This window comes from Pagrus pagrus (assembly GCF_965226575.1).
Source record: "Pagrus pagrus genome assembly, chromosome: 15".
Classification (NCBI taxonomy): domain Eukaryota; kingdom Metazoa; phylum Chordata; class Actinopteri; order Spariformes; family Sparidae; genus Pagrus; species Pagrus pagrus.
The window spans coordinates 25,997,033-26,023,448 of NC_140199.1; the positions used below are offsets into that span (position 1 = coordinate 25,997,033).

A 26,416-nucleotide genomic window follows, 5' to 3' on the forward strand; every position below is an offset into this window, starting at 1 on the left:
ATAAACAAGCCTGGGACATTTCCAAAAGTATACATATCTTTCTAGTTCAGTTGCCTATGATACAGCACCTAGATTTACCATGACCTGGATGACTGCGAACCTTCATCAATATACATAACTTGATTTCTGATTAGACTTTTGACTTTATTTATTTTTTTATTTTGTTTTGTACTTTTGTTTTTATTTCCTCATACTCAGTCTGTAAATGTGTACTTTTTGTAATTTATTCCAAATGAAAATTGTAATGTCCAGACTTTGGTTATAAATAAAGGTAGGGGAAAAAACACTATGGCCGACGTATGCTGATGACGTCTTCGTCGATTATTGATGACGTTTTTATGTAACTTCAGATGACTGCGCGAAATACAAAGCGACAGGAACATGTCGCGGTGGAGTTAACGGCTCCACCAGGTAGTCGGCGTATATCTGGTCCTCACTGACGGACTCTCCTGCTCGGTGATGGAGTATGGAAAGGAGAGAGTGGTGGCGTTGGTGGACATGGACTGTTTTTACGTCCAGGTGGAGCAGAGGCTCAATCCAGCTCTGAGGAACACCCCCTGTGTGGTGGCCCAGTACAAGACGTGGAAAGGAGGCAGGTGAGTTTGTCACACAGAGACGCTGTTTTTATGGTCAACACAGCTGAGCCAGATAGCGAGCAGGCTGTCTCACAAAGCAGGCGCGTTGTGCTTTCTGACTAGCATTTAGCATTTAGTCGCTCAGCCAAGAGCTGTGCCTGTTTATCCTGTGCTGTTGTTAAGCTAGCTTCTGCTTCTTGAGACAGCGTCGAAAAGAAGCAGACTACGAGACCAGAGCAAAGCTCTTTCTGCCAAAACTCAGTTCAGTGAGGCCTCAGTGTTATGATCATAGTGACTCCATATTGCACCCTGACTGTAATGAAAGATAGCACAGGAGCATAAACAATGGAGTGTAGATGAGTTTTATCAGATTAATTCATGTATGTCAGTATGACGTATATCAGAAAGTAAAACTTAAAGCAAGAGCTGCAGAGTGAGATCGATGACAGAACAGGAAGTGGGCCAGACTTCAGTGACTGAAGTAGATGGGGACTTCTTTTAAATGTTAAAAAAACAAACTAAAATTGCTCCATACAGCTTGTCCGGCACAATTCAAGTCTCTGTAAGGTCCAAGATCCCAAACTTATGTAAAAAGACATGAATTACACCCGTTTTTAGCCAAAATCTTCACTTAGTTTTATGTTAAATGTTAGCACGCACCCTGTCTGAAGTGGGTGCACAAGCTTTGCACATGACAATTTGGGAACTTGGGGCTTCCGGAGACTTTGAGTTTGCCAGACGAGCTGTATGGAGCCTTTTGATTTTATTTTTTCTGTTGTTTTTAAACTTTAGAGTCCCATCTACTTCAGTTGTTAAGGAGAATCCTGCAACACTGTTTAGCTGTGAAGCTCCAGAAATGTTTTGTGTATTACAAAACTTCACCTGACCTTCCATCAGCATGGGGGTGAGTAGATAATGATAATGAATGAGTGTGAAAATTCATTCTTGAAGTGAGAAATAGTGATTAGACAGAAACAGCTGAACTAAATGCCTCTCACTAGCTTTTTCACAGCATTCAAATGACCTAATACTGAAACTTTGAAGAGATGGTAAGCCTTTTCTGTTGAAAGATGGTCTTGGATGTGAAAGGCCTCCTTGATCATTCTCCGGTCCCTGACATCTGGTCTGCTCAGTTGTGTTTACCATTTAAATTGCTGTCTCTGTGTTGGAAACTCACCCGCCTGCCCCCCTGAACCATACAGTTAATATGTTATAGTTTGTTAACGTTGGTTTTTATCTAAACATCATCCTCTGTTAGTATCATAGCTGTGAGCTACGAGGCCAGGGCCCATGGTGTCACCAGGAACATGTGGGTGGACGATGCAAAGACAAAATGTTCAGATCTCCAGGTAGCACGAGTGCGTGAGTCTCATGGCAAAGCAGACCTGACACAGTAAGTGCTGTTCATGTACCTCCACACCTGTTCACAGTTCCTGGGGTTGTGTCATGAAACGTTTCTTTCTTTGATTGGATAGTAAACGTGTGTTGTTTGATATCTCCATTCCTCTGACCAGCTGTAAAATAACCTGCCCACTGTTGTGTAGTTACAGGGAGGCCAGTGTGGAGGTGATTGAGGTGATGTCTCGCTTTGCTGTGATTGAGAGAGCCAGCATTGATGAGGCCTACATGGATCTGACGGCTGAGGTCCAGCAGCGGCTCAAAAACATGACCGACAAACAAATTGATCCTCACCTGCTGAGGACAACCTACATCCAGGGGTACCCACAAAGCTCATCTGAACAGGACCCTGCAGAGGATGCTGCCTTGGACAAAGGTATTATAACCAAACCTAAAATAACTAATAGATTACTCAAATAATGGGCACGACACACAGGAAATTTGTTTAAAAAAAGTTATGCTTAACTGCAAAAACTGTAATAGGATGTAGCTTCCTAATAGTGTGATGTTTGTCCCCAGAGGAACAGAGGTCCAGAGGTCTCCAGCAGTGGCTGGAAGCCTTACCCGACTCTTTACTAGGGGAGCAGAGCTCTGCAGAACTGCAGCTAACTGTGGGGGCACTCATTGTGGAGGAAATGAGGGCAGCCGTGGAGAAACACACAGGCTTCCGCTGTTCAGCAGGAATATCACACAACAAGGTAGAGAAACCTCTTTTGTTTTGTTCTTATAAATATAATGCTTGTACAGAACTTTATAGAACAGTAATTTTCTTCGCCAGGTTACAGTTTGCTGTCCACTTTTTCAGGTATTGGCCAAACTTGCCTGCGGTCTGAACAAACCTAACCGACAAACCATTCTTCCTTTGGACTCTGTGACAGAACTTTTCAACTCTCTACCCATCGGCAAGATGTGAGTTCAAAGCACTACTACATAAATAATTTACTCATTACAAATTACACTCATATTCTGAGAATAAAGGTAGAAGATGACTAACAATACACTGTACTCTTGTATGGCTTGTGTAACCCGTGCAGCCGTAACCTGGGGGGTAAGATGGGAGCCTCCATTATAGAAACTCTGGGAGTACAGAACATGGGACATCTGACTCGTTTCTCTCAGGCCCAACTGGGACAGCACTTTGGAGAAAAGACAGGGTAAGACAAGCCAGGTATTCCTTTAAAAGTTTTAAGTGTGATAAGTTGACTGGTGAACAGAACTCTTGCTTGGTTTTTGCATTGTCACTATGATTAGAATTGACTTTTGATTATAAAACCATTTGAACTAGTCATTACATTGGAAATTACATTTATTTAAACTAACACCTGATGTCTCTGGTCTAAAAGCATACACAAAAGCATAATCCATGCATATGAAACAAGACTGGCTCCGGGCAAAGATTTTCTCCTACTAGACAAACCTGTTCGATAAAAAGTGCTCCAGAAAAAAACAGGACTTCAACTCTTACCAATGTATCTCTCTGCTTTGCAGCCAGTGGCTGTACGACTTATGTCGAGGGATTGAGTTTGAAGCAGTGAAACCCAGACAGCTTCCTAAATCCATAGGCTGCAGTAAAAACTTCCCTGGGAAGACATCGCTGGCTACGAAAGAGCAGGTAAAGCTCGTCAGTCTCTTTTATTTTTAGTCTCAGACCGAAACTGACGAAACTTTGAGACAACTACATTGTCTCAAAGTTTCATCAGTTTCAGTCCATCTAGATGCATGAGGAAGTTGACATTAGACACATTCCTGAAGATTGTTTTCATGTTAATTGTAATACACTTTGTGTAGGTACAGTATTGGCTTCATCAGCTGGCCCTTGAGCTAGAGGAGAGGCTGACCAAGGACAGAGAAGTGGTGAGAAAAAGCGATCTTTGGTTATGTAATTATTATTTAATTATATATATTTTTATTTGTTATTGCAGCAGTAGTACCTATTTTCTGTAAATATGACTGGGTTTCACACCAGTGCCTACCATTTCTAACCATCTGACAGAACGGTCGAGTGGCTAAGTTGTTGACAATTGGTGTACGTCAGCTCGGGGACAAGAGGCCGAGCAGCTTCTCTCGCTGTTGTGCTTTAGTGCGCTACGAGGCTACCAAACTATCCAGTGACAGCTTCGCCATCATCAAGAGCCTCAACACGGCAGGAAACCACCAGGCAGCATGGTATTTACAACATAATAACATGGTAAAATATTAAAAGTCAGTAGTTGGAGGAATCCTGTGAGTTATAACACTGTCTTACATCATGTCCCCAGGACTCCACCCCTCACCCTGCTACACATCTCAGCTAGCAAGTTCAGTGACGCTCCATCCGCAGGGGGAATCACTGGCTTTCTTTCCAGTGATGTCACTTCAACCCAGAGTGTTTTCTCTACCACTCAGTCCTCCACCCAGCCTACCACTGAATTGAAAAATGACTCCATGTGCAAACAACCTGGCACCATCCAGTCCTTCTTTCAAAAGGCAGCGGAGAAACAAAGACAGAAGGTTACAAAAGATGAGGATGATGCCGTTGGTTCCACAGGAAGTCTCATATCTTTCTCCTCTGCTGCTGATACTCAGCTGGAGACAGATACCAATTGCCCTGTTTCCTCCCTTCCAGTTATTTCTCACTCTAAAAATGGTTTAGTGATCCCCCATTCTGGCATTTCCTCTTTCTTTCACAAGAAGAGCCTTGAAAGAAGCTTACAGGCCTCAGTCTCCACATTGCACAAGCCTGGACCTTTAAATGAAGAAGACTCTGAAGACACTGTGGCTGCTGTGTCTGAGGTCACATCACATCGGTCACCATATGAAAAGTCAGAGGATGAACCAGACATTGATCCAGGTCTTAACCACCATCCTCCCAGTGTGGCCAGAGAAGACCTGTTGAACTGTGAACGCTGTGGCCAGGAGGTGTCAGTCTGGGACATGCCTGAACACAATGACTATCACTTTGCACTGGACCTCCAGAACTCACTCTCTTCATCAACAGGTTCAGCAAACATCTCTGCCTCTTCATCCACCATGTCCTCTTCTTCTCTAACTCCTCTCAGAGTAGGAGCAGCAGGCACGGCCCAGTCCTCCCGGGGCAAGACAAAACCAAGAGGCCAGTCGGGACCCCAGTCGAAAAGACATCGCTCTCAGGGGGGAAACACAGGCACTCTGGATTCTTTTTTTAAGAGGAGCTGAAGATGTGCATTAGAACTGCATTTTCAAACACAAATTTCTAATGATGTCCAAATGATCAGTGTTATTGGGCTTTATTATTATTATAAGAATGTGTAAAAATTACAGTGTCTTTTTTTCCTGTGTGCTTTTTAATATGAAGGGAAAGGCAATATTTTAAAGCCATATCTTTGTAAAGCAGAGTATATTAAAGATACTTTTTACATTACATTTTGTAATAGTTTACATTATGTTGTAATCTTCTGACATTCCAGCAGATGTCACCAATCAGGTGAATAGGTAACAGGAAGCCTCTCTTAAATCTTAATATGAAGTTTTCTTGTGAAGGTAGTAAGAAAAAAAGGGAGTAAATGTTGATCTGTGGTGCACTGACAGACCCTACATGAGGAAGTTACTCTTGCACTGTCTTGTGTCGGCTGAGGGAGCAGAATAGGAGAAAATGAAACCAAGCCTTTAAAACTGAATGTTGTGTAGGGAGTCATGGCTCTGCGACATGTGATCCTGTAGATAAAAAGCTGGGCGTATGGTGACATGGTGGAAAACACAGCAATTTAAAAGATAACAAAAGAAGAAGCTCACTAAAGAGATAATTAAAGTTTTATTCATGTGCATCATGAAACACAAATTGGATCTGTACATAAATATTGCATTTCACCCAAATAATGATCAAAATATTACAATCTTGATTAAAAGGAAAATTAACAGGTGATTTCAGAAAAGTGAAGATGTTTTGGTGTCATCAAGAAGACTGCGAAAACAGTGAAAAACTTTGAATGAACTGTAAAATCTGGAACTACTAGAAATCTATAAAATACATCTCAGATGCATTAAAACAAACACCTGATAAAACTCTTCATAAAAGCTATAAAATATTTTGGTTGAAATGCGTTCTTTGAGTGCACATAAACGGTGCATAACAACAACGCGGGTGCAACAAAACGGGGCACACGTTTCAGCTGTCTATCGTTGATGTTACTGGGACAATATATGTATAAGTCACATCAACATGCTTTACTAAAACAGATAACAAGGCCAACAGCAGCCTTTAACAGAGAAGCAATTAACATTCATTTTCAAAGTCATCTTCTAAATATCAAAAGCTGTTTAAAGGAGTAGCACCAACTTTATTAGATTTTTACTAAGTTGTAAAACTTTGGGGTGTAATGGTAAACTACTCCAACAGTAGTTCCATCAGGCACTGTGTTAAACCCCTTTAAAGTTAGCGACATCAGTAACTTGAGTGAGGAGACGACATGTACCTCGAATATAATTGCTTTGAAACAAAGCTGCGTTTGTAGGCAGCTTCACATACTATAGAATCTTGGGAGAAACACCCACAACTTGTTATCCCCGTCAAGACCTCCCTCCCTCCCCCATAGTCAGCGACAGAAATCTCCAACAAAGTTCTTCTGTGAGAGTGGAATGCTGTCTAACACATTATCTACACTGACCTGAGTAACTAAAGCACTTGAAAGAAAGGCAGTGAGATCATTACCATCTCACTGCACTAACGTGAGGCATTATTTGTGAATAAAAAACAGAATTCTCACAGACATACTCAACATAACAAAACAAGTTAATATGTGATTGCCAGTGCGAGTTATCTTGGCAGGCTGACAAACAAACTGTGTCAAGTTCTAACTTTGCATACCTCGCAAATTAATGCTCTGCTTTACCTTCATAAAGTGCCCTTGTCAGCAATATAGCTTGAAGATGGTTTAGCTTATGTACGACTTATAAGCTGTCTGAGGCCTACAGAAGTGTTTCAGTGCTTTCATGATGATCTCACGCAATCCATAAAAGGTTGGATTTTAGGCCTTGTTTTCACATGTAAACATACTTTTTAAAACACATTTTCCCCTTCTGTTCACAACAATTCTGCCCACACAACTTTTGTTTTACAAAATACCTCAATGCGATTTAAAATGCTCACACAAGCATACTGGACCAGTAGGTGGTGATGAAGTCTACATCAAGGATATGTCAAAATCAGAGAACATTCTGAGCATGTGCAGTAAGCTTTCTCTCCTTTAACAAAAAAAACGAAAACTTCTTTCATAGTTGTTTAACACCTTCCTGGCACACAGTCTAGATGTGCAAACATAACGAAACAAACCAGTAGGCAGCCATTGGTGTTGCTGATGTTCACGAGAGTCAGCAGAAACCAGAATTTTTAAAACTCTGCACTTAAGATGATTTCACAATCTCTGTTTTACTGACCTATAACAGAGTTTGCGTGTGAATGCGAGGCTGAAACACAGAGAAAGAGGTTTGTTTGGTAAAATATATGTTTACATGTAAACAAGGCCTTAGAGTATTCAAATACAGTGAGATCAGAGGCTTGTCCTTATCAGTCAGGCACAGTGCTGGTAACACAGACAAGCTGCTGTGGGGCGATGACAACAATGACACCTTCATGTCCACACGTGTCATACTTGCAACTCATGAGTTTGTAAACGATTATCTGCCAAAGGTATATCAACACTGGCATCAATGTTTCAGTGCAAGTGTGTGTCAGGAGTGCGTTTAGGTGTAAACTGTGTAAGTAGCACCTCAATGCTGGTGTGGGAAAGCAATTGCTTAGTTGCCACTTACTGATCTGTGCATCGCAACGATGTGTTCCTGACATTCTATCACTTTGGTAGTGCTAAGGTGTTAAAGAGGCATTTCTTCTTAGCAGTGGCATGAATAGAAACACAACTTTACACATTAACACCAGAAAACAGACTCAAATATCAGCGGTTATGTTAAAGGCTGAAGAAGACAAATGAGGTGACAGCAAGGCTCCGGGTAAAGGTGATAAAACAATAAAATCATGTGAAAGGGAGTAACTGCGCAGGGAACAGGGCTGAGTTGCCTTTGGAGGTTGTTTATGAAGCACCTTGTTTTTGGGTGGGACGGTTTTCTGTCGTGGATCTCAGAGAAAACTTTAGGCTTCGTCATCCTCGCTTTGGGATGGTAGGTACTGGGCGACGGGTTGCAACTTGGTGACGTGGCCGATTCCTTTGGTCACGCCCTCTCTGAAGAGCACCTTAGCTCCTACCTTCAGGTATTCAGGGTGCTTGATGAACTTAAAGAGGACCACTGCTTTCTCACCTGTCCTCAGCTCCTCCTGTAATACAGTGATGTATTGTAAGAAGAGGACGAACAGAGACAGCATTAGGAATAACCAAATGTAATAAAAGTCAGACAAGACCACTTGTTGCTCAGTAAATGAACTAACCTTGCCGTACACAGCTTCCACAGTGGCGGTCTGTCTCACATTGCCGATGTGCACAGTAACCTGAAAGCCCTTGTGGAAGGTCTTGGCATGGAATAGCAGTACAATCTCAGCCTCAAACATCCAGCAGATGGTAGGATCCATCTCCGGACTCACCATCACCATACCCTGTAATTGGAAAACAGATGATCATCATTGTGCACAAAGTGTAGAATTTTTCCATATGAATCAGTGGAAAAGTACCACATCATTTATTTTAATAAAAATAAGAGAAACACACACTTATACTGAGATGGATGGTTTAGAGCGGCAATGATTAGTCAATTAATTAATTAGTTGATCTAAAAAAAATTTGTTGGCAAATATTTTTATTATAGATTAATCATTTCAGTCACTATTCAAGCAAAGATGTCAAACGTTTGCTTGTCTTGACTTCTTAAATGTTAGTGTTTTTTTTATCATTTATGATAGTAAATGAAGATTCAATTTAAAGACATCAGTTTGGGCTCTGAGAAACTGTGATAAGCATTTTAAAAAAATTTTTATATTGTATAGATTAAACGATTAATCTATAAATCGTGAATATTATTATTAGATTAATCGATAGTGAAAAAAAAAATCAATGAAAAGAAAAAATTAAAAAAGTTTTGTCTCACCTTGCGTAGTAATGACCGATCGAAGTCACCCAGGGCGAGTGTGGCAGCCTGGCCAGCTCTGAGTACTCTGCACGCCGAGCGATTCCTTTGGATGCTCCCAATGGTCAACTTGTGGAACTGGCCAGAGTCTGTGGGCCCTACCACAAGATGATCTCCCTCACGGCAAATACCACTGCACAATCAAAGAATATCGTAGGTCAGACACGATGTCCATGCTAGACAAAACAGAGAAAGCAAGTGGAACGGAGGAACATGAAGCAAGCTTTTCAGCACACTGACCTGTACAGAGTACCTCCCACGACAGTCCCCACCTCTGGCACTGTGTAGATCTCATCCACCTGTGAAGACACACACTGCTATCAATCACGTCACAATCATCTGTAGGTATTTAAACTGCAAATTAACAATTGTGTATGTTTGTGCCAGCTGATTGCTTTATCTGAGACTAACCTGAAACTCGGTTAGTTGTTGCATAAGCTCCTCCTGCGCCTTGCTGTTGCTGAGAGGGGGGATGATGTTGAAGAAGACCTTCAGCAAGTCTAGACTCTCTCCAGACACACTGGACAAGGTGAAGATAGGTGTGATGCTGCCGGGAAGAGCACAAGTATGTGATCAACACAAACAGATGTTCTACTGTTATGAGTTCTAAATTAAAGAAGAAGCATACATATATCTGCAAAACAAATAGAAACATGAAATAGTTCATACTTTGGTGACTGTGCGAACTGTTGTGCTGCTGTGACGGCATCATCGTTACTGCTTATGACCATGGGCACCTTGTTGCAGCCCGGCTGCTTCAGGACACGCTCCAACTGCCGCACAGTGCGCTCCACTGTGGCTCGCGTACAGAGGTCCACCTTACTGATGACTATGAAGATGGGCACCTTCAGGGCCATGGCAAGCCCAAGATGCTCCCGTGTTGTACCAGCTGGAAAAGAGGTAGTAGGGATTCAGATAAAGCTATTGGGAGGGTTACATAAGGGAGTCGACATCCGTCCAGGGAAAGGGCTGCTGTGACCTACGATAACCCCGCTTATCTGCTGGCTCTTAATTAGAGTCTGAGGGTCAGGAGACCATATGTTCAAACTGATAAGATCAGGTAGAATTTGCCATGACATATGATTACTATGTTGTTGGAAGAAGACGATAAGATAGCAGTACAGGATTATTCAAACATAAATTTAGATAAGCATTAAAGCCTTGCACGTCCAGGATGCCTTTTTCAAACATCTCACAAGAGGCAGCAGTGTCCTGGAGGCATGGTGCCTGGTGGGTCATGTTTCTTTGTAAACAAGGCTGGCATGTGACAGAAAGCTATATGTATAGTATGTGTATGTATACTAACCCACTGACTGAAAGGAGTTCAAGGGCACTGACCCATAACACACATTACAGAGACAGACAGACAGACAGAGACTCAAAATACCCTGACCTCCTTTATCACCTGAGCAGCAGATTGTAATGTTTGCTGTCTGTATTCTTAGTGCATCCAAGGTAAAGGTGCATAGGAGTAAACAAAGGTAATGAGTGTAGCGGATGTGCCAAAGTATCAAAGGAGGATACAAGATGATTACTCGCCCTTTGGCTTTTTTGGCTCATCAGAACCTAAGACGACTCCTATGCATTACACAGATCCATTACTCTGTTTCATAATTAAAGCCGTCACTCTTGGGTTGCAGACACTGTGTCCTCTTTCTGTCTGTTGAGTAGCTGAGGTGGTCCTCATTCTTGACCCCATTTCTCCCCCAGCATGCCCTATTTAGAAAATACACCCACACAAGCACAGCAACGCCTACATTCAAATGTGTACAGAAATTCAAGAATATAAATACATATAAAATAAATTATAAAAATGTGTAGGCTTTTAAATAGTTGTAGCATTGCAGGTTGATCTTTATTTTGATTAGTCCTTGAGGCCCATTTCAGTTTCCCTCTGAAGTGTAGTAATGGGTCAGTCTTGTTGAATTCATATCCATGCCCTTTAAAGCCCCGCAGGGTTAAAATGAAAGTATTTTCCTTATTTTCCACAGCGATGGAATGTAATCATCTTTTGGTTTGGGCATATTGCTACCAAGCAAATATAAATAAAATACTGCTCATTCACCAATGGACACATCCAGGTCAAAGGTACATTAACCACAGATTCACAAGTCTGCCTGCCTGTCATGGCTGAAAACTTGGCTTTTTAATTACACTGTGATTGTGCCTTGGAAATTCTTCAGCATTCAACTGTTTCTTAATTATCATCTTATTCTACTACTGCAGGAACATCACTTTTGTTGCCTTGTTTACCACTAAAAACAGAAAAATGTACCATTTGAAGTTGACATTGTTTAGAATTAAACAAAGGTCTCACACTAGTACCTGATTAGTAGCTTTTCAGGGGATAACCCCACAAACTCTGGGCTAACAATGCTCTGGAACGAAGCCAACAAGCCTGAGGCTAAAGTCAGGTTTCACTTTGGAAAGTGAAAGTATTGTGCCAATGTGAAAACTTTCTTAGCCTGGGCTGACAGCTTCCTTTGTCTTCCTTCGTCTAGCGCAGTGTCAAAAGCTGAGGTCTGAATCACAGTTTTGCAATAACGTAGAAATCATATATTCAAAATGACCTTTAAAAATACCTGAAAACTGCCAGCCATACATTAACAGCAGCTGAATATAGTTCACCTAATAACTCCAGCTGACTGTGAGCTAGAGTGCTAAGTTGTGAGAAATGTCTCCAAGACTCAGGTTTCATTTATGACTCCTTGCTATGTGCAAAACTTAGAATAAACCTACAACAGATGTCTTAATAACTCTGTCATTTAAAGCTATTGCTTTCAAAAGCACAGAGATCCTCTACAGAAGGTCACAAGCAATAACAGTGTGTTCTTATCTGGGTGCACATGCTGTGCCCCCGGAGCCCCTCCTCTTTCCCGTCATGTGGCAGAGTTAACAAGACAAAAATAAGTCAGGATGGCCGAGCGGTCTAAGGCGCTGCGTTCAGGTCGCAGTCTCCCCTGGAGGCGTGGGTTCGAATCCCACTTCTGACAACAACCTTTTTGGATCAAATCCTACAAACTAAATCAAATAGTCTTCTATTGTCACAGCAAGAAAAAGTACATTTAAAGACTTTAAAGCACCAATTTGTTTTCATAGTCAAAAGTGAAGAATTGCTGTCCAACCACTTTAAGTGGCTCATATTTCTCAGTTCGTCCTTCCTGGACCAAGCTGGTACAAGCTTCCTGCACTTAGTCTCATTTGCTGTTGTCATAAAAGGTCTGAGGGTTGGTGAAAGCACATAATGCTCTACCACAGAATGTTTCTATAAAAGTAGTTGTTCAAATTTAATGTCAAAGTAACAGTAAAGACCCAATGAAGTCGACGTGATGCAGAGACACAGGTAGAATTTCAGACGATACCGGACTGACCAGATCTCAGATGAAGACTGAGAACCTTCATCAACATGACCAGTGATGCAAACAAAGGAAGCAGTCAGTAGTTGAAAGTCTAAACTTTATTCAAATGAGGTTGACATTGCCCTGTCAGGTATGCAGTGTTCTGCCGAAAAATTAATGTGCCAGCGTAATCCATCAAAGAAAATAACAAGCCTTACCGCTATGCAAAAGGCCAATGCCTGCGAGTATTTGGTAAATAAGTAACTTCTTGAGAATGTCAAATGTTTTGTTCTTTAAGCAAAGTCAGCATTGTTGACGTACTTGACTCAGACATGAACGGATGGTATCTGAGATATTTTGGGACTTGTAGAGTCAGGAGGAACGTGGGGTAAAGTGGCAGTGGTAGGAATGGTTGCCTGTTACATAAGCTCAGATGTCACATGTTTGCAAAGTGCTAAGCCAGTTGGTCACCATAAGTCCACTACAGTGTGGAGGAGTGGTGTAAACAAACATAGGCTGTCTATCAGACTGGGTCTGCAAGGGTTTATTACCAGCCTGCGTCCCTGCCCCCTTTCAGCATAGCTTATCTGAATAGTAAAGTGACTGGATAAAGTGCACACGGAGAGGCACAGTACATTTAAACTGAAATACAATGATGCTCAAATACTTTCTAAATTATTAGAAGGGTTTGTACAACTTTAAGGGTAAAATTCAAGTACTTTCTGAGTACCTAAGACCTACAGACTCAAATCCTAATCACATCTAAATTGTTACCTGACGTGCAATTGCAAAAAAAGTTTACATAATTCCTTTATATCCACAGCAATTAGTGTATACTGTCACTTTGTTTATCTTACTGACTGTTCATATTAACTTAGATAACATCAGGATTGTTTCATTTCAAATATTAAATGATTTTTATGAGTGATTGTGTTGATGACAAAACAGATTATATTGTAAATCAAGCATTTTTTGAGGATTATATTTGACTTAAAGCAAATTCCTAACCTTAAAAAAACACAACAATTAAAATGTAACTCTAACCCGAACAGGTAAAAATAAAAGATTTTCCAAATTTTTGTGACTTTGTATGAAAACTTTAATTAATCAATTGATACTCACCAATGCCGGTATTTGCGCTGACGACCAGCATAGCAAAGTCCGGACAGTAGCTGGTGAGGCCAAAGATGGTGGTCTTCAGGTACTTGTGGTGACCCGCCAGATCAATGAATGTGATCATTTTAGAGGCACTCTCGCAAATCTCCTCTGCTGTCCGAGACTCGCTGTAATTCACAACCTGGGAAAAGACGTAACCATAGTTGGGAGTGTCATGATCTCCATATCATTAAAGAGAAAAGATGCAACAACAACAACATATTCCTCAATCACTTATCTAAAAGTGCAATCCAGGCAAGCTATTACTTACTATAACTTGCATATGCATTAGTTTGACAAGAAAAACATTGCTCATACATTGCAATTAGAACTTCCCTCCCCCTTATTACTATTACCAAAACCATAATGTCTTGTCTGATCTACTTGAACAACTTAATAAGTGAATCCCATGACAACCATAACATAATGTCTTCAATCTTTACTGCCATTAATGAAAATCATATATCATAACTAAGGTACACATTTTTCATTTTCTGGTGTTTCCTCACCTCTCCTTTACTGTTGAAGCCAAGGATCTCAAAGCTGATACTCGACGTGCGTCCTGTCTGGATCTCATGCAGATGTCTGAAGAGGTTAAGCCTTGCTCTTCCCCGCCCATTGTCCAGCTCACCCTGTGTCAAAACACCCAACAGAGTGGACTTGCCAGAGTCCACATTACCCAGTACAGCTACCCGCAGGTCCAAGAACTGCAGGAAAAACACAAAGAATGAGTAGTGATTAATAAAAAAAGAATAGATCAACGATAAAAGAACAACAACCAGAAAGAAAAATGCTTCCACAGTGGCCCTACTAACCTGCTGGTCATCTGGCACCTTGCGAATGAGAACCTCAGCAATCTTACGAGGCACATCGGAGTCATAGTCCACCTCTCGCTCTCTGAGAACAGTGATGTCTGCGCCGACTCTGTCCGAAAAAAAGAAGAAGAAAAACAAATAAATAAGGTGTGGTGTTTTAATTGTGTAATTACAAAATGATCAGTTGTTATTAACAGTATGCTTATGCATTTGTTTTGTTGGGGTTATAACTTGTTGTCAAACAGTGACACTACGGTTTGAATAAAAACAGAAGTTGATAAAATCTTACTTCTCTGCAAGTTTGTGGAGCGTCTTCAGTGATGCCCTCATATCTTCCTCCGATAGTCCCACCAGCATGCCATTATCCTCCACACCTATCTGATAGACAGCTTCGCCTCTACCCTCCTGCAGTCGCCATTTCATTTGTGTTGCCAGGTGCTCAAAGCGGTATTGTGTGGGGTTTACCAGCTTCAGCTAAACGAAGGAAAAACTTTATACATCAGTGCTGAACTTAAACATAGATTGTGGAACGTGTAGTTAAATAATTCTAATGCAATAACTAATATTATGAAGGATTACTGTAGGGCTAAGGCAATAAAAATCTGACTGCTCTTTGCTAATCCACTGTGGTGTTGATTTTCCATGGTAGACTGTGAGAATGCACTTACATGTTTGAGCATATTACCAACATATTGCAGACAGCTTATTGTAATAACCAATAACCTCCACAGTCCTATCATGAAGAGGTTGACCTCACCATGAGCTATTCAGTGCTATATTGTTATATTAAGCAACTAGCTCAAAATATGTTTTTAACGCAACACAGTCCTTGCATGACAGCCAGTTTGCTTACCTTGTACTCTATATTTCCCTCTTCAGCCTAAGAGACGGGGAGGGAAACAAAGAGAGAGAACAGGAACAACAGCTGTCAGACCGTAGAGAAGTGAGACAACAGGCTATTGATTTGTTAAAAGACACAAAGAAAAGCTATCTGACTGAATGAGCGGCCAGTGCACTGCAGTGAATAGGTAATACAAACAGACTCACAGCTTAGTTCGACTTAATACACAGTTGCATAGTGTGTTATTAGGCAAAACACAGGAAAGTGTAAAGGTCAGTATACATTAGCAGTCAATATGGGACACACATCTCAAATGTATACTAATACTTATGATCAGTACAGAACATTGGAGCTGGTTACGTGCTGGGGATCAGCTGTAACAACAACTGAGGCCATGGAATATGTTGAGACTTGCCCCCATTATCATTACGAGCTTAAGACCATGGTGACTGGTCACAAACATTAACTAGCAAACATTAGGTAACTAACGTGGTGAAGACAATATCAAAGTAATCTTTCGTTACTGTGTAGTAACACAGTCCTTGGCTGTGTGAATGTCAGGGACTGTAATAGTAACGTTAGCTAGTTATAGCTCGACTGGGTACACCCCCCGCCCCCTGTTAGATATTTACAAACACAGCTGTTCCTCTTCTGCTAGCTAGCTAAAACACTAGCCAGCTACAGGAACCGTGTTTTACTTAAACACACTTCTGTAAAACCAATTACAAGTTCACAACAAATGTTAGCTTGCCACTGTATTGTTCGCCGAGTATACCGGTATCCTCTCATTCATTTCCTTTACGTTACCGACTAGCTACGTGTCACTACGGGTTCAAAAACAAGTCAAAGCAGGATAGCCAACTCTGACGCTAATGGGGGATGCAATTCATATCTACGGTCGTCAACATGTACACCAGCACTCATTTAAGTTTATATTGTTATTAGCAGACTTCCATAGGGCTGGTATATAATATTAGCTTGATAACGCCAGCAGCGGTAGTTGGCAGCCTTACCTCTGGAGGTAGATATGGGGTGTTATTGCTTGGTTTGAAGTTGCGGGAGAAACGAGCTTTGGATTTCTTGTTTTTCCCACAAGCTTTTTTGGAGGCTATCCCGTAGCCATTTCCCTGTTTGGCGGTGGCCGCAGCACCTTGAGACCCAGAGCCGTGTCCATTTCCTGAGCAAAATAACTCCGATACCCGCGCATCCATCAGCTACTTCGGGACCTAAGTTAACTTGTTAGCTCACTACCTGGGTAAATATAATGCTGTTACATTAAAATAAACCCTAGCTGTATATGAGTGGAATTAGCCTGCTAGTGGTAGCTTCCAGCCCCCCAAAATAAAAACAAAGCACCGACCACCCCCAAACTCTTCAAACTGAACAATAACACCGCCGTCCGAGACTGTCGTTTTGACTTGACACTGGGCATACGTCACAGTCTGAAATGTCAACGGGGGCACCTGATTTCTACAAGTGGATAGCGCGAGCGAACGGTTCTTTGTTTTCTCACTGGCCTGAGAGCGACTGTAGTTTGAACACCGCCCGCCTAGCTACCAAGGTTCAGATAACAGGCGCACACAGACATATACCGTTTTACAGAGCTTTGCATCAGACGAACAAGGAAACACCAGTTTACAAAAACATTAGACAGGCTTGCAAGAGATGATTACACAAGATCATAAACTGTTTCATCAGCTTAGACATACTTGAATTGAATTTGACCTGTAGGTTGGCATTTACAGGCTATAAAGGAGAACACTTCGTTACTCCTGTGTTCATATTCAGAATCAGAATTCCTTTATTAGTTCCGCAGACGGGAACATTTGTGCGTCACAGCAGCCAAAGGACAGTTCAATATAACAATAATAATAGTAAAAAAAAAAAAAACAATATCATAAAAAGGTAAGAAAAAGTAATAGAATCGTATATAGGCTACATAATATGTACAAATATAAACAGTGTAATTATAAACAGTGTGATCAGTGTATTGTTATTCATAAATAATAATTATGAGTATGAACATTGCCTAGTTAATGCAAACCAAAATGAGAAATTAGTAATTAGTTATGTATGCAAGAAATGAGTTATGTATGCAATATTATACATACAGAGTTATATTAAATAACTCTATGATGAGAAACATGAGAATGTTATTTACACTAAAAAACAAAACATAGACATTGGCAAAGTAATACAAAACGTGGTTTACTTTCTTAAGGATTCATCCACTAGTGTTACTTCTTGTTGTTAACAATTACCATATTTTCTATCATACAGCTTTACAGCACATTTTGTCCCTGGAATTGGTTTTGCCAAATTGGCATTTTTCACCTGGCAACAACATCCAAATAAACAAACAGAGAGACCATAGCAAGGGGACAAGAGTGCCATCAGGTGTTTGGTTGAAAATATGACTGCTCCATGGACCTCTGGGTGCCCTTGAGTGGATACAGAGGGTTGAAGTGCACACTTATACTAATCCAGAGTAAGTTAAGATCGACCAACAAGTATGTTGGCCACAGTTTTTGCCATAGCACACCATCTGAAAGTGGATCTGAACATAAGTGTGTTTAACCTTGTTGTGTAGACTATTTGAATATGTTGCTTAGACTGGGTTTGGCTACATTTATATAACACATTTGTTTGGCAAATGACTAGACTGGACGGATCAGTTGTTGCCAGCAAGCTCTATTACATTACAGACACTCCTCCTGTTGTGGAAATTACTTATGTAATCAGTGTCTTGTGGTATGATTGTTATGTTATTAGGGTTCACGTGGTGTAGTAGGCAAGTTTACACTTTATTTTGCAATCTGCATTTCCCTTTTTAACACTTTGATCTTTTGTTCATTTCTAGCTTTTAAAGGTGCAGTATGTAAAAAATTGCCACCTTTCAAATTCATACCTAAAATAAGTAGGGGGCAGCGTATCACTAGAGTAACCACTAACTGCTGCTAATTGTAGCTAAACTTAGCTTAATTTGTTGTGCAGCTCGCAGTTTGGACGGGGAGCTCAGGGACCAGGGGAGTGTTAGTGTTTACACTGCTAGCAGAGGAGCTGTGAACCAGGACAGGGCTAGTTGGTTAGCATGCTAAATTCAGTAGATGTCTCTGCAACATAATACATAGACATCATAATGTCAATACTGCTGTTTATTCACACTCTGTTTATAATGTTTAGCTTTTTAATGTTTTCAACTAACATTCTTACATATTGTCCCTTTAAAATCACATGAAAGGAGCATCATCAGAGCTGAATGTTAGTTGGACAAATAAGTTAGACAAATAACTGAGTGTTAGTTAGACAAAAAGTATTTCAGCTCAACATTTTCCAAACTAATTTTAAATGAGGGTTCAGTTTGAGATTTTCAGAATATGTCACATTTTCAAGATTTCATGGTATACAATATTTTATAATTATTGGAATCATTATTTTCAATTACAATGACCCTTAATAGAATAAAAACAGTGTTTGTCACATACCTTTAAACTGCTGCAAACTTAGTTTACATGTGTTGCACTTTACTCAAGATGATCTATAGATTTAACATTACATAAAATACCTTTAAAGTTATTGGATTGCTTCTCACACAAGACATTTTAGTCTGCTCAAAAATATGTCACTTACTCAAAGACCTGTTGAAAGAACATGATGTATTTCAACGCATAAACTGTCTTTTTGAAGAGCTCAAAGACACGTAGTTCACATGAACTGTGACTGCTTGAGATCTGTGAAAAGGCAGCCAACTCCCCTGTGGGAAATGAATAGTTCTAGAGAGTGTGGCATGTCTGCAACTCAGCACTGATTGGTCAGGCGACCTATGATGTAGGGCCCAGCCCATTCAGTCCTGGCTGAGAAATGTGTTTTTGGATTTTTAAAGCTGTGTTCCTTCAAACGTCCACATTTTACATCCGCATTTACACACACAACACTCCCTCGGTTCTGCTCTTTCGGGCAGCATGAGTTATCCACTAGTGATTCTGCTCTGTGTGGGACTACTGCACCAGACTGCGAGGGCCGTCCTCATGGACAAACTAGGAGACAACAAGATCTGTGGAGATGCAGAATGCTCATGTAAGTCCGAGCATTAAAGAGAAGCATGTACAGTTTATCCTGAAAGTTATTACACATAATAAAATGCATGTATTTGATATCTATTTGAAAAAATAGTAGCTTTTGTCCTCTATATTTCCCTTTCCTCTTTTGTCTTCTGTGGTTTATTAGATGTCCTCTCCATGGCCACAGCCTTGGATGACTTCATTGCTCCTGACTGCAGATTCATCAACATCAAGAAGGGTCAGATGGTTTATGTGTATTCTAAACTCGTGCCAGAGGAGGGCGCCGGAGTCTTCTGGTCTGGAAGTGTATGTGCATATTTGTCACAATCAGTTACAAAATGCAAAGCTGAGACAAACAAATGTGATCTTTCTGACCTTTTTGAGCAAAATGTCAAAAAGACATTTGGTTAAATATTCAGTTTCATTGCATTGTAAATGCGCAAGTATTCAAATGACTTGAAGTCTATTGAGGGCGGTTAAATGCATGCAGCATATATAATGTTTTGTATGGTAATTTGTGAAAGAGCTCTCGTTATTTTCTCTGGCAGATTTACAGCGAGCGGTATGTGGACCAGATGGGCATCATTGGATACTTTCCTGCAACTGTGTTGAAGGAGACATATAAGTTTGTGCAAGACACAGTTCAGATTCCCACAACTGTGAGTATATTTGTCTCTTTTAGAGGACAATGTATTCATATTTTTAATAAGTGGTTGCCAACATTCATCTCATTTTATTTATTCAGGAGATGGACTTCTACTGTGATTAAGACATGACAGACTGAAGGCTCGCCTTTCTTTTCAAGCCATGCTTTTAGTAACTCTGGAAAGTACACACTTCTTCTCTCAAGCTGGTGTGTCTGACTATGTGACATTACATCCTGTGGTGTTGTCTCCAGTGGGAATGAAAACCTGGACACTCTCCGTCCTCCTTTGCCCACAGTCTGACACCCCCTACTGTTGGGTCAGCTTGTCCTTTCTGTCTTGCTTTGTCTTAAAGAGACACTTTGCTCAATAAACCCATTTTCAAGTCAATCAGTGAATTGTTTGTCAATCAATTATTTAAAGGAGATAAAATAATTCTCTTCCAGGTTGCTACTTTGACTCTTCAGGATTGTGAATTGCAATTTAATTGTAGATTTCTGCTGACAGAAGTAACTGCTGTGATGATCCTCCACTGTTATAAACATATTATCAGATTTAATTTGTAACACTGTTGTAGCCTTTTTTATTGCAGCATCAAGGTGTCTTGACACTGTTATCATGTTTGATTACAAAGAAAACTACCTGCATTACATTTATGATTCATTCCAAAGCAGCAGGGAAAGAATCTGCCTCTTATCTTCTCTTTTTCAGAGGAAATGTAGTCTTTAAGAGAAATAATTGCACAAAGGAATATCTCCATTTCCACTGTATACTCTACCCATTACTCCTGTTTGCTATTTATAGTAAACACATTATCAGCTTTTTGTTACTTTGTTTTCATAGGTAATTAGTATGCCCCCAATCTCCTCTCACACACTCATACAACAACAAATGGAGAAACTAGCTGTACTGTGCAAACTGTTCTGAATTAACTCTGGTAAATCTAACGAGGGGCATTAGTTCAGGTGAGGTACTGAATTATGGTGATAAACTGTGCAGCAGCACTGGGATGAATTTAAGACTGATAAATAAAAGTTTGGAGATAAAGGACAGTTACTCTTTATCTGAGAGGAGGGTGAAAAGTAGTGAGAAGGCTGGAAATGCAAATACATGTGAAGCAACAATCTTACTTTTTCACCGAGACTCAGTCACTGCTTCCCTCTGTCTCCTGGCAGTACAGCTTACTGGCAGTTTAATGGACATGCATCAAACTAAAATTGCCATAATCTACAAAACAAATGGCTTATGTCATTTTCAGTGTTTATTTATTTTGTAATGAGGCTTATTTCTCCTGTATATGAGACAGCAATTGATGAATTGACCTCATTATCAGGCAGATAGGGAGGGTTTGTTGGGTGGGCAACAAAAAAAACAAACACACAAAGCAACATTATGTAAGTATTATGTAAGGTTTTTCTTTACCTTAAAGGGACAATGTTTTTTTGTAGACTGATACATCTGCAGTTTTGCTCGAAGCTCTGGGAGATTTCTCATGTTTCTTTGAAATATATCAACACGCCAGACCTCCTTAAAAGCTCATAAATTACCCGGAACAGACCTTTGAAGCTTTTCTTTTAATTGCGATGACGTTACTACATGGTAAAATGTCCCATTAAAGGGTAAATCCACCAGTTTTACACGTTGGGCTGTGTTTACAGGCATTGGGGAGTACTACTGCATATGTAGTATAAAGCCTTTTGTGGCTCCAGAGGAAGCTGCATGTAATCTGATCAGTGGCTCAGTTGCATTGTGGGTAATGTACGCTCCAGGTTTTTAAAAGCAGTCCACTGGTCTATAACACTGTTGAACTCATGGACCGTTAAAGGACAGTTTGTCATTTATTATTTCACGCATTTTTCTTTTTCATGTGTGTACCATCAGTCTCAATCGTGTCTATCTTGTCTAAATCCATGTCTATCAATCAGCCTGTCTGACTGTCTGTCTGTCTGTTTGTATACCCCCCACACACATCTTACAGAGAACTATCATGATTAAACATTGCCTGACATATTGTCAGAGTTAAGACTCTCTCCAAAGGATGATTTGAATCTCTTTTTGATTGGTTTTGAATCATCAGTATCTGCTTTATGCGTCATAGCAGCCACCCAGATGTAGCGCTGAATAAAACATCTCAATCAAATATTCCCCATTTACATCGGTGGATTATCGGAGCCAAAGATGTTTCATTTGGATAGAGAAAGCCTCTGTGATTTAGTCCATGTTCTTCAGAGCCACCAGTTAATGTCTCTGTCATCCCAGGAAGTCTCTTACATGACTGCTGAATGTATTGATTTTTGAGGCTACTACAAACAGATCATTTTCATTAGTTTTTTTATTTCCGTCTAACCTGAGGCATTCTTAGAAAGGCAGGCTTACGAGTTTAGGGAATAGGGCTGTCACACATTACAATCAATCTCCTGTCCTATTCCCAGCCCAGATCGATTCAAATCTGTTTCAAATGGGGACATCCACTACAAAATGTCACCCAGCAGAATCATACCTGGGGCATCCGAAGGGGTCTGCTGAAGCAGTGACAATCTCACAAGAGAAGACCGAGATATTTACTGAGCACTTATATAAAAAATATGATGTTCTATATAATAATAATATCAGTTCAGAAAAATACTCATAGTATATGGTTATACTGTAGTAAAATTACACACAGTATGTACAGAGGAACTGGATGCTGTATCCAAAGGTTGTTACTAACGACTGTCACAAAGAGGTGAAAAGCTCAGCATCTTTTTGGCTCATTTCCATTTGCAGCTGTATGTGTGAGGGCCTTTGCAAATGACAGCAAGTCACTCCTGTCTAAAGTCAATCTTCCGTCAGACAGCTATAGTTTTAGGGTGTTACCATGGTGACAGGCAGGGATACTGTGACAGACGAGATTGATGTGTGTGCATGCTTGTGTGCTTCCTGCGCGTGAGCTTAAAGGAGCAGCTGCCAAGCGCAGGCCGCAGAAGGTGAGTTTGTTTTTTCCATCCGCTGTCACACCCACACCTCTATGCTCAGCAGCAGCAGCACCCTATAGAGCTGCTTAGCATCTGAGCGTGACATTTTACAGCGAGGTGACGTGAGTCTTTTTCTGTGCATCGCAAAAACTGAGGGATGTCCGTGTGATGCAACAATTCGTGATACTGTGAAACAAATGTGATGAAGTCAAATGGCTTCTTGATTCCATCAGTTGTTTGTTATAAAAGATGAAGCAATTATAAAGAAGATAATTAGCAACAGGTAATTTCACAAACATTTGTATGAGAGTTCCCGGATACATACAACAAACCATTTAATAGAAGAATGAGTTGTCTGGCTCTGACAAGAAAACATGACCTTGGATTGAGCAGAATTGAAGCAGAAATGAACAAAAGATTGAGGTTAGATGAATTTTTGAAGCACAAACATATTGGCCCTGGCTGAGACATGGGATGAGTCAGGGTGAATGTTTGTTGATGAAATAGCTCATTTCTTTCCATGAACAAACAAGAAGCTTTGTCCTGCTGAGAGGAGTTTTTTACTCAGGACAATGGCAGACAGAAAACTACATTTTCTATCCTCTAGAGTGACGAAAGACTGTGCTTTATGTTTACGTTCATGATGAGAGGAACACGCATTCTGTGTCTGCAGTGATCGACCTCATCAGTCGTGTCTTCAAGGTGTTTGAATGATACGGTTTGTCGGTGCATATTTTCCTCAAGAGTGTCAGAAAATGCCAGCTCAGTTCTCGTTTGAACTAAATCAATCAATCAGTCAGCAGGAATCAATCACTGGCAACGCCTGAGGATCAGTGGTGTCCTTCTCACTTGATTAATATCCTCCACATTTGAAATGCATCTGTCAGGCTAGTTTTCTGTCAAGAATGTGTCACCACCAGGTGGCCACGGCACGTGTGTTGCCACCATATTTCAAAGACAAAGTGACAATAGTGACAGGATTGAAGGAGCAATTTGTAATATATGGCCAGAATTTAAGTGTAAAACATTAAAAAAATTAACTAACATTATCTAACTATTAGAGATTTCTCTTGAAGTTAGCATGCTAACCAGTGAGCCCCAGCCCCGCCTGTCTCATGATACCACTTCGTACCGGCAAGAAATGATAGACTGATAGCCCCCTGTAGTTTTAGCTGGCAGATATATGCTATAAATACATAGAAATACAACCAGACACGTCTAATTTTAAGTTTCTCTCTTTTGCTAAGCTAACCCTTGTTAACTTAGTGTAAAAACACACGTCAGTCAAACGTGACATAAATAATACTCACCGGTTTGTCTTTTAACAATCACCTCTGGTTTGGTCGAAAAAGTAAAAATGTGAAAATGTGAAAAACTTCCCACTGCACACCTCTCCCATCCCCGCCTGAAGGCCTGGCCAAATCTAGATGAGCTGAGCGCAACGCCTGTAGTGACTCCAACTGTGATCTGAGGTTCCGGTCCAGACAAACTATAGGGTCACCGGCTCATGGGCTAGCTGAGTCATGACCTAATTAGTTAATGTTTGCTAGCTACAGCCAAGGATAGCTAGCAAAGAGCAAAAGTTGTCAGTTACTTTGGTAAAATGTTTTTTGAGGTACCTTTGAATTCTGGCCATATTCTACAAATGATACATTTAAGTATTTAATCAAGAAGATAGCAGATGTTCTTATCCTTTCTTTATTTATCTATCTTACTCTTTGTTTTCTCTCCCTCTCTCTGTGTTACATCTCTGACTCATATAATTGCACAAGCTAGTGTAATACCACCCATTTTCTCTGTCACGCAACCACATAACGAAACCATTGATTTCATTTCTTGTGTGTTCAACCCTCCAAACAAAGCTAGACTTGTATCTGCTGCTTGGGGGTTACTGCTCTATTAAGGTAAAAGGCAAAAAGGGCATTTTAAAAAGGCATTTTTGGTGGAAAGACAAAATTACTCTACTAATGTCCATTTGTTCACTGCCTTTTCAAGCATTGCTGATTTTCATGTTGTTCCACTTTTCTTCCTCATTTCAACATTCACCCTGAATAAACCCCTTTGCAAGACAACCCTCTTCTCACCTTCCCCATCCAAGGAAATCAACTCCCTGCCATCCCCCCCCCCCCCCCCCCCCGTTTTGCCAATCACTGTGGTTACCAAAAAAGATTCAGGGAAAGGCTATTGGCTATGATGTGTGTGTGTGTGTGTGTGTGTGTGTGTGTGTGTGTGTGTGTGTGTGTGTGTGTGCGTGCGTGTGTGTGTGTGTGATGTGGGACAATGGGTGTGGGTGTTTGGGTTTGCAGCGTGTCAGAAGACCTTCAATTATGATCCTAGAGATGCTTTATATAAAGCAGCTAACCATCCCTTATTGGCTAATTAAGTTCTATGGGGTCAAAAGGTCATAAAGCTGAACTAAAAAGACAGGAAATGACTGATACCATGAAGAAATTAGGTGCAGCTATTAGCCTGTAATGTCCAACAAATTTATGCAAATCGAGAGACCTCATTTTTGGTACATTAGTTACAGACATAATAGAAGATTAATACCTGATTACAGGTCCAGCTAGTGGCTAGCTCTAATATGAAAATGGCAGTATGTTGTCTGTTGGGGGAAATAAATCATCCAGTCATCATTGGATTAAGGTTTATCTTGTCAGTCAGGCTCCTTTTACTATTGATTTGCTTTTTTGCTATGTGATTTCATGAAACAAATATTTGTTTGATACCATTTGTTGTGAGCCAAATGGTATCCTTAAATCACGTGAGATTAAATGTCTGGATTTAAAGTTAAGTGCATATGGATATGGTGCATAAAAAATAAGTAATCTGACATAAGATCATTAAATATACAGAAATTAAAATTCATCAAACATTACATTGAATAAATGCTAATCCTGCTCCTCATTGTAAATCTTTTTTAGGTGTGAATGAGCCTGGATAGCTCAGTCGGTAGAGCATCAGACTTTTAATCTGAGGGTCCAGGGTTCAAGTCCCTGTTCAGGCTACTGAAGTTTTAACAGGAGTACGAAAGATGCCTTTGCCATGGTGCTTCACTCCACCCTCTCCCACCTTGACAACTGTAACACCAATGTGAGAATGCTGTTCATTGACTTCAGTTCAGCATTCAACACCATCATCCCCTCCAAACTGATCACCAAACTCATTCCTAACCAACAGACCACAGTCTCTTAAGTTAGATAACCACACCTCCTCAACCCTCACCCTGATCACTGGCGTTCCACAAGGATGTGTGCTGAGCCCCCTCCTTTATTCCCTCTTCACCTACAACTGCACACCTGGACATGGTTGAAACACCATCGTTAAGTTTGCAGACGACACAGTGGTGATTGGTCTCATCAGCAACAACGATGAGTTGGACTACAGGGAGGAGGTCCAGCACCTAACAGCGTGGTGCGCCAACAACAACTTGGCTCTCAACACCAAGAAGACCAAAGAGCTCATTGTGGACTACAGAAAGTCAAATGATGGCACGCACACCCCCATTCGTATCAACAGGACAGAGGTTGAGCGTGTCACCAGCTTCAA

At 40.6% G+C, this 26,416-nt stretch overlaps 3 protein-coding genes across 4 annotated transcripts; 2 read left to right on the plus strand and 1 right to left on the minus strand.

Moving 5' to 3' along the window:
- Positions 1–327: 327 nt before the first annotated feature.
- Positions 328–5,352, plus strand: polh (polymerase (DNA directed), eta). Its single transcript, XM_084375797.1, has 10 exons — positions 328–596; positions 1,834–1,968; positions 2,120–2,349; positions 2,493–2,671; positions 2,779–2,882; positions 3,008–3,127; positions 3,462–3,585; positions 3,762–3,827; positions 3,967–4,139; positions 4,232–5,352. Exons 1-10 carry the CDS (start codon positions 460–462, stop codon positions 5,145–5,147), a joined length of 2,184 nt encoding a protein of 727 aa, XP_084231923.1. The 5' UTR covers positions 328–459; the 3' UTR covers positions 5,148–5,352.
- A 371-nt stretch (positions 5,353–5,723) lies between these two features.
- gtpbp2a (GTP binding protein 2a) lies at positions 5,724–16,623 on the minus strand. Its single transcript, XM_084375762.1, has 12 exons — positions 16,222–16,623; positions 15,221–15,247; positions 14,657–14,841; positions 14,368–14,476; positions 14,062–14,259; positions 13,520–13,694; positions 9,729–9,948; positions 9,471–9,606; positions 9,300–9,358; positions 9,021–9,192; positions 8,368–8,532; positions 5,724–8,256 (listed from the first exon to the last, which is right to left on the minus strand). Exons 1-12 carry the CDS (start codon positions 16,417–16,419, stop codon positions 8,074–8,076), a joined length of 1,827 nt encoding a protein of 608 aa, XP_084231888.1. The 5' UTR covers positions 16,420–16,623; the 3' UTR covers positions 5,724–8,073.
- A 978-nt stretch (positions 16,624–17,601) lies between these two features.
- On the plus strand, positions 17,602–20,303 carry LOC311270347 (otoraplin-like). Of its 2 annotated transcripts, XM_084375158.1 has the most exons (5): positions 17,602–17,696; positions 19,170–19,285; positions 19,436–19,575; positions 19,818–19,928; positions 20,015–20,303. In XM_084375158.1, exons 2-5 carry the CDS (start codon positions 19,171–19,173, stop codon positions 20,036–20,038), a joined length of 390 nt encoding a protein of 129 aa, XP_084231284.1. In that variant the 5' UTR covers positions 17,602–17,696; position 19,170; the 3' UTR covers positions 20,039–20,303. The 2 variants fall into 2 exon arrangements, with proteins under 2 accessions (XP_084231284.1, XP_084231283.1); XM_084375157.1 differs by lacking the exon at positions 17,602–17,696 and having other exon boundaries at positions 19,074–19,285.
- Positions 20,304–26,416: the final 6,113 nt, after the last annotated feature.